This window comes from Telopea speciosissima, chromosome 2 (assembly GCF_018873765.1).
Source record: "Telopea speciosissima isolate NSW1024214 ecotype Mountain lineage chromosome 2, Tspe_v1, whole genome shotgun sequence".
In the NCBI taxonomy this organism is placed as follows: Eukaryota; Viridiplantae; Streptophyta; class Magnoliopsida; order Proteales; family Proteaceae; genus Telopea; species Telopea speciosissima.
In genome coordinates this window covers 4,913,923-4,922,226 of record NC_057917.1, presented here as the reverse complement: position 1 = coordinate 4,922,226, position 8,304 = coordinate 4,913,923, and the positions used below count along the sequence as shown (strand labels likewise).

At 37.8% G+C, this 8,304-nt stretch overlaps 1 protein-coding gene across 1 annotated transcript; it reads left to right on the top strand.

Annotated features, from left to right (window-relative positions):
- Window positions 1–2,763: 2,763 nt before the first annotated feature.
- Window positions 2,764–7,566, top strand: LOC122653276 (L-ascorbate peroxidase 2, cytosolic-like). The gene is made up of 9 exons (XM_043847251.1): window positions 2,764–2,917; window positions 3,029–3,203; window positions 3,290–3,355; window positions 5,357–5,405; window positions 5,510–5,592; window positions 5,696–5,775; window positions 5,893–5,995; window positions 7,129–7,187; window positions 7,299–7,566. Exons 1-9 carry the CDS (start codon window positions 2,799–2,801, stop codon window positions 7,315–7,317), a joined length of 753 nt encoding a protein of 250 aa, XP_043703186.1. The 5' UTR covers window positions 2,764–2,798; the 3' UTR covers window positions 7,318–7,566.
- The last annotated feature ends 738 nt before the right edge of the window (window positions 7,567–8,304 follow it).

The window sequence follows — 8,304 nt, the reverse complement described above, 5'->3', positions numbered from 1 at the left end:
TTTCAAAAATCAGGGGGTAACGTGTAATTTACCCTAAAAAAAATTCAAAACAATGACAAATTTTGATAATAACATAATGATAAATCAATTTTATATTATTTTTGAAAACCTTCTATACCTAACTTAAAGAACTTTTTAGGATACGAGGATATGATAATGGACAATTAAATGAATGTGTCCAATTCAAAATACACATAGAGGTGTCATTTAGACATTTTATTTAAAATAATTGAACAACTAAATTGATTACAAATTTTTTTTTGACAGGTTACACATGCAAATTTTGTAATAAATCATGAAAAGGAATCCTTATTATTACAACCCCCAAAAAAAAATTAGAAAAGAAAGACGGAATGTTTTATTTTTTTGGGGGGTGCAAAAAGAAGAAATGCTTATTAATCCATCAATCATAGTGACCAAATCATTCCTTAATTACTCAAATCAAAGTGGTATGCACCATGCTTGGAGGCATGGACCACCAACAATAACTTTTACCCTTTTTTTTTTAGTAATTTACTAGCTAGTAGACTATAACTTCCAAATAAAATGGACCATTTTTGTTATTTTTTATAGTTGCTCTAAGATTTCATTGAAATTTTTTTAATAAATTCAAAAACCACTTCATAATTAAAAAAAAATAAAGTATATCATTGTATATTGAAAATTTTAGTAACCAATTGATCTAGTAGTTAGAGTATCATTTTCAAAAGAATCCACTAATTTTGGTTGAAAATAAGTATTAGGTAAATAGTGAGGATATTCTAACCGTTGGATAGAGTGGTCATGGTTTGGAGTAACCATGTGTTAAATTTTAGAGCTAATTTGATAAAATTCCCTCATGTATGAGTTTATTGACATTCATGCATTCCATATATATCCATGCATGCTTACGATATTATGACAACCACTTGTGGTTACTCTGGATTTTCAAAGCTATGTTTTGCCATGTGGCAAAGTTCAATAGGTCATAATTTGACATGTGAGTAGATTACATAAGGATCTACCTATGAGACCTTTATCATAGTTTTTACTTTAATGTAGAGATTTTCTTATTGATACCTCTCAAGGTGTCAAATAATTTGTATTCTTTTTTTTTTTTCCCGTCTTTTTAGCATGACATAATTTTTTCCAAAGAGGATGATATTGTCATTTTACATCTATACCAGGAAAATGTGAATGACGATGGTATCTTTTATTAATGACATACTGATACGTCACTTTCAAATTATTTTTGAATAACTTTCTATACTCTTAATTTAAAGTACTTCTTAACCCCCCCCCCCCCCCAAAAAAAAAAAAATTAAAGTACTTTTGAGAATGAGAAAGGGATAATTAAAGAAGAAAAGTTAAGTTCTTTGTGGGGGGAGTGTATCGTTGGATCTTTATCCCCTCTAGTTCCTTGTCCATCCCAGTTCCCCAGTCCCCCTAACAAGGGAGGGTACAATGACCATCCTACCCGTGTTCGAATGGGATCCACCCCCTTATTAGAGGGGCTAGAAAACATGCCTAGACATAGTGAGGAACAAAATGACCGCTCAGCCTCTTATAAAAGTCGATTAACCTTTTGGGAATGGTGCCTAGTTTGTGTGATTATATTTTCATCAAAAAAAAAAAAAAAACTGATCGCTCAGGCCCTTATAAAAGATGAAAATTCCACACCCATGATGTTTCCGCTCACACTTTACTTTCATTGGCCCCCACACGCATGGGGGCCACACTTTCCCTTAAAAGAGGTGTTAAATTCAAAATAGGTGTCATTCAGACACTCTAGACACTCCCTTCAAAGTGATCGTGTAACATTTCAAAGTCCACCTCCTTAGTGTGGAAGGAATCTTCACATAACAACACAATAGCAGTGTCTGAAATGGTATCATTTATTTGGGGTGATATGATCAGAGGACAGAGAAAGTAATAAAAAACCAACGTGAGAAACTTTTTCCCCCTCTTTTTCAAGGGTCAAAACGTGTAAAGCAATACTTCGTAGCAAAAACAAAATGCGCGGAAGCTGCTGCCGTTGAAAGTGACACCCTGGTCCACGACGTTGACGTGGAGGAATCAGTGTTTCTAAACACGCAGTCACTTTATCCACCAATCTCCGTATCCCACGTTTCCGGAACTTCTTACCCTCAAGCGCCAAAAACGAAAGGAATCATTCCCATATCCACGCGTTCACACTTAGCGAACATCCAGATTGACTTTTAAAGAGAGACATTCGGGAAATAGGGGTACTTTAGTAATTGGACAAAGTCACTTGATGCTCTCTCACTTCTCGTGATTACCCCAATAGGGGTTAATAAATAATTTTTTCGTTCCCCAATATGGAAACACATTAATTTAGATTTCACCACCTACCCTACCCAACAAGGCATGCCAGCCACACATCTTTTGGTCAAGAAAGATCTGACCCGTTCATTAGCAATCAATCTTATCAATCTTGTAGTTCGCAGATCCAAGGGTTCATATTTAGATACTAGAAACTTCTAAACCTAGAACCATATATATCCTCGTTGCGATCTCTTGAAAAAGAGTGCTTGTGTTCTGTTCGTATCATTCTCATTTTCAGGGCTCCGTGCTTTGTTCTGTCTTGTTTGTTTTTCTAGTTTCTCATCAGGTCTGCAACTCTCATCTCCTGTGCATTTTCGAATTTCGTTTCTCTTCGACCGTTTGTTATTGCTTTTGATCGCTAGATTCAGAATCCGATCGTGTTTTTGACTCATTTAACTTCCTTTGAATTGATTTTTATTCGATCGTGTTCTTCTGGTTTTTTGAGTTTTGATAGGTTTTAAGAAATCGAAACCATGGTAAAGGTCTACCCTACCGTGAGTGAGGAGTACCTGAAGGCTGTTGAGAAATGCAAGAGGAAGCTCAGAGGACTCATTGCTGAGAAGAACTGCGCTCCAATTGTTGTTCGATTGGCGTAAGTGACCTCGCTTTGATCCGTTTCTTCTTCTGTGTTTTTTTAGTTTAGGCACACCGCGGTCCTGGAGAAGAGTACTGAGTAGTTGTTAATTATGTTGTGATGTTTCAGATGGCACTCTGCTGGGACCTTCGATATCCACACAAAGTCCGGAGGTCCTTTTGGAACAATGAGGCACGCCGAAGAGCTTGCTCATGGGGCAAACAGGGGTCTCGAAATTGCCATCAGGCTTATTGAGCCTATCAAGGAGGAGTTCCCCATCCTATCTTACGCAGATTTCGTTCAGGTATTGCTTCTATCGGTGGCCGGCCATTATCGTTTTGTTTCTGTTTTTTTTTTTTCCGGTCTTATTTTGCATTTTTGTACTCGTAGTTGGCTGGAGTTGTTGCCGTGGAAGTGACCGGAGGACCTGAAATTCCTTTCCATCCCGGTAGAGAGGTGAGAGATTCTCCCTTCACAAAAGGCCATTTTTCTGATTTCTGATGATTAACAGTTAAATCATGAGTAAACATTTAATTTATTTGACTATTCTTTTTCTTTTCCCTTCTATATCATGCTTAGAAGAAAATTGAACTGAGTGAATGCATTAGATCTATTTTTAACCTGTGTGTAGCAAAGAGAAGGAGTCCTACTCCATGCGAGTAATAGGACCAATTCGATTCCTCTACTTCCGTCTGCCTCTACTGCATCCCCACACAAGCAAGACGAAATGAACCGCCTTATTCCTGTCCGAATAAGTCAGATCCGTAACAGGACTGTGGTGCGTAGTAACTGTTCGTACGTGAAAGCTTCATGTGCGGTACCATGAGATGCGTGTTTATTTTCTTACATAAATGTCCTTCTAAACATTTTTTCATGACAACATGGAAAGGATATCTATGAATTAAAAAAACACGTGTTGTTACGAAATCGCAGTAAGTTGCCACGTATGGAGAGTTGATCCGGAGGTCAATAAGGTGGCGTTACGTGGAACTGAGTCTGGGACCCACTCCGAATGGCTTTATGCCTTTAGTAAGCGTGCGTGATAATCACGCGTCGTACCAGCACTCTAATAAGTATTTGAGGAATCAATTTTTGATGAGCTAGTAGCATCTAACACATTTTTTATTCACTAGAGAAGTCAATAATTACGATTTATATATACGCACCCTTGTTTGAAAGGTTTAGTGGTCCACTTTTTAAAATTTTTTTTGGGTAGAATAGTGGTCCACTTAAGGACAAATTTTTTTTTTTTGGGAATTAGGAGTTTTTATATATATTTTACTTTTTAGGGGGAAGGAATAGAGAGGGGTAAGGTACCAGAGGTTCAAAGACCTCCGGGTGCGCATGAATATGAAACACACCATGACTCATCAATTGCATTAGACAATTGTTGGTACACTTAGAAACAACTTTTTTAATACACTAAGTTAACAGTCTTGCGTGGCCTTTTCTTTATAAGCATTAAGTGTCCATGAGTTGGTAATTGATAACAACTTCATGAGCGTTTATTAGTATTATTTCTTTTTTAAGGGGAGGGTGGGTTGTGCAAGGATTGACACAGTTCAGAAAGACTCTCCAAAAATAAATAAAGTGAAAGTTCAATCTCATCATGAACAAAATAGTAGGTGACCGTGGTATATTGCTGTGATAATTTTGACTATTAAATAATAGAAAATAGGTTAAATTGTCTATGTCAAATTTCAATCTTCATCATTTGTTCTTTCATCTAATGGCATATTCTCTTCTGTATATCCATATACCTTCTTCTAGTTAGGTGCATCTTTTTGTTAGTCTTTCACTTTTCCATGATTTTTTAACTATATAAAACTTAACATGTGTGCAAGAGATTTTGGGATTTATTTGTCTATAAAACTTTGTCCAAACTTTAATTTTCATTTGATTTGCCATCTGGTGGATCTAGGCGACCACCCACCATTTTTTTCTTTCAATTACCATACGCTAAAGCTGCTAGTTAACAAATTATTATCTCACAGTTGTGGCCATAAATATCTGCCATATAGCACATATTTAATGAGGTTGAAATTTTGGAAAAAGGGTCTTCTACTCACATGTCAAGTTAAAATAAAATTCAATTAATCAAGTGGTTAAAGTAAGGTTGTGATTCTTGACTCGATTCATGACCCAAAACTATAGTATATAAAAAGATCCACCAATCCAAGGATCCATAGGCTTAATTATGGATCCAACAATAGCAGCATATTAGTTATTTAGTCTTAGATTTTATATTTTCGCTCCATCAGGAAAGAAGGGAGAGGAAGTGAAATTAATTTTAAAAAGAAAAAAAAAAACTTAATTTGTTTTACTATATTTAGTAATTATATAATTATATTCTGAGACTAATTGCAATAATTATAAGTTGTTACTATGTATTATCTGAACGGTTAGTCATTTAGTATTTTATGTTATGCTAATCATGTTGTATTTTCGAAATTCCAGGACAAGCCACATCCACCTCCAGAAGGCCGTCTTCCTGATGCCACCAAGGGTAAGCTTGGTTTCCTAACGTATTCCAGTCATGAAATGAGTCAGTACTGGTGAAGAGTGGTGGTTTTTGTTTCTAAATTCTGAGACTTATTGCAATAATTTCAGGTTCGGACCATTTGAGGGATATCTTTGGACACATGGGTTTTAGCGATAAGGAAATTGTTGTTCTTTCTGGTGCCCACACCCTGGTTAGTTTAGACTTCAGAAATCTTAGGGTTTCTTCCTTTCGCTTAATGGTTGAGCCACTTCCCCTGTTATATTTTGATTGCTGGTCTTGTATGTAAACTGTAGGGAAGATGCCACAAAGAGCGCACTGGGTTCGAAGGACCCTGGACCAGCAAACCGCTCATCTTCGATAACTCTTACTTCGTGTAAGTAGGACATTTTATTTCTATTCCTTGTTTGATGAAGAAGATGTTTCTCCTTTTTTTTTTTTTTTTTTAAACATACGTTGGCCTTACAATTTTATTCTCTATTTGGTTGGTCAGGGAACTGCTTGAGGGAGAGAAGGAAGGCCTTCTACAGCTGCCAACCGATAAGGTCCTTGTAGAAGACCCAGCCTTCATCCCATATGTTGAGAAATATGCTGCGGTACGTCATCTGTTGGATTCTTTTGTTTCAAGTAGTTTTGATGTGTATCATTGACATGATTTGTAGCAACGACTTGGTTTGAGCGTTGGATTGGTATGGGAAAAGGTATTTTCAATTAAATACAAGGGAAAAAGTTCTCTGTACGGGAGTGTGGCCTACATGGGAGTGATGGCGTAGGCCACACTCCCGTACAGAAAACTGCTTCCCTAAATACAATATGGGGGTAGGAGTACAATGCATATTTTAAAAAAAAGGGAAGCAGTTTTCTGTACGGGAGTGTGGCCTACACCAGCACTCCCATGTGTCTATTTCTCTCCTCCTTAAAACAAGGGGGTAGAGGTGTTTTTTCACATGGGGAGAAGAGAGATAAACTCATGGGAGTATTGGCGTAGGCCACACTCCCGGACAGAGAATTTTTTCCTTCAAAAAAAACAAGGATAAGTAAGAGTTATTTGTGGAGGAGCGTAGCTCATGTGCACATGGGGATCAATGAGAGAGCGCACACATCAGCATCAATAGGGCTGTCATTATCACCTTTCATGGGCAGCGAGATGGTCATTTCGCCCTCCCCCAATGTGTCTGGGCGAAGTGGTACATTGTGCCACAAAGAGCATTTTTCTTCTAAAAAAATTAGAAAGATTTTACAAATTGAATCATATCTAGGAATTATGGAGGTATAGTTTCATGTGCCTTTATATACCACTGGATTATTTGGACCTCTAAGTGATATTTCGAGGGCTTCTGATCCTCTACGGCCGGGCAGCCAAGCAACCATTGTGCAGCCTCACACAAGCAGGGGCTAAATTACCGATCCACCCATTGCCTGAGCACCCTACCCAGGTGGGTTCCATGCCCTGCCTGCTTGAGGCCGCACAATGGCTGCTCGGCTGCCTGGCCGTTGAGGATTTCGAGAGCTATATTCCACCACTAGGCACTTAATTTATTTAACAAAATCAATTGAATCGAAATTGATCGAGCCTGATCCGGTTAATTGAACCTTGGTTTAATGATGACATTGACCCTCCAGAGTCCAGAAATCCAATCATGATGGATCCTTGGGGACGATAAACTTACTCTTTTGTTGTGGTAATTTCCTTATAATTTGTCTGGTTCACTTGGGTGATGGCATGCAGGATGAGGACTTGTTCTTTGCTGATTACGCTGAAGCCCATCAGGCGCTTTCTGAGCTTGGGTGAGACACGGATACATCGCTTCTTTTTTTTTTTTTTTAATCTGTTTAATTCTGCTTTTGTTGCATGAAAATTTATGTAATTTTATGCTTGTGGGCTGTCCATGTTTTCAGGTTTGCTGATGCAGAGTAAAAGTCTAATAGCAATATTGGGACAGTGGACTTGTGCGTCTTTTCATATTTTTTTTGATATTGAATTTCTAGTTTAGGTGGTTGGGCGAATATTGTTGGGGTGGTTTTGGTTATACCGATTTGGTATTATCCTTTTTCTGGGCCTGCAGATGAATATGTACTGTGTCTTTGCATTGTCGTCGCCATTATCAGGTTAAATAAGAAAGAAAGTGGCAGCAATATAATCAATATTGAAAGTTTGGTTTGGTGAAATACTATGAATCTTGGTATCGATTTCCATTCTGGCTTCTCATGCTCTTCCCATTTGATCCATACTCTGTTATATGGTTGATTTCCCTGTGTTAAGGTGAAAAATATCCTTTCATTCATACTTATAGGAATCAGTTACATCATCAAATATATAGTTGGATGGAGTATTACATGACTGAGGACTCTATCCTCCTTGAAGTGAAGAGTTCTAAATAAGGTTGTATACAATCACATGTGACATAGAATAAAGTAAGTAATTTAGCCAACGGAACTTGATAGAGTTTGATGTATATATGTTGAACTTTATCATTCCATGTGAAAGAGTTTGAATCATATTCAACTACACCTAGTGGCTTCAACCAAAACGGAGGAGACTTGGATGAGATCGGCCAGCACACCATGGAGAGATAATAGGAGATAATGTCGACCAAATTGGGCATAGACCTTTAGTAAGAATGTCCACAATTTGATCCTTCATTGAGATGAACTAGACCTGTAACTCACGGGAGGCCACCTTGTCGCGAACAAAATGAAAATCTATCTCAACGTGCTTTGTACAAGCATGAAAAATCGGACTGGCAGAGAGATAAGTTGCACTGATGTTGTCACACCATAGGACAGGTGCATCAGTGAGAGGAATGTTGAGTTCACCAAAGAGAGAGACTGGGCCCAACCGTCTTCTGCTTTTTGAAGGACCAAGAGATAAGATTGGACCCCATATAAATAGCGTAACTACTGG

Bases quoted from the DNA above. Each gene is read 5' to 3' on its own strand.
- LOC122653276 (XM_043847251.1), top strand. From the start codon at position 2,799: ATGGTAAAGGTCTACCCTACCGTGAGTGAGGAGTACCTGAAGGCTGTT. The intron at 3,356-5,356 runs GTGAGAGATTCT...TCGAAATTCCAG, and splicing joins CTTTCCATCCCGGTAGAGAG to GACAAGCCACATCCACCTCC. The intron at 5,996-7,128 runs GTACGTCATCTG...GATGGCATGCAG, and splicing joins ATGTTGAGAAATATGCTGCG to GATGAGGACTTGTTCTTTGC.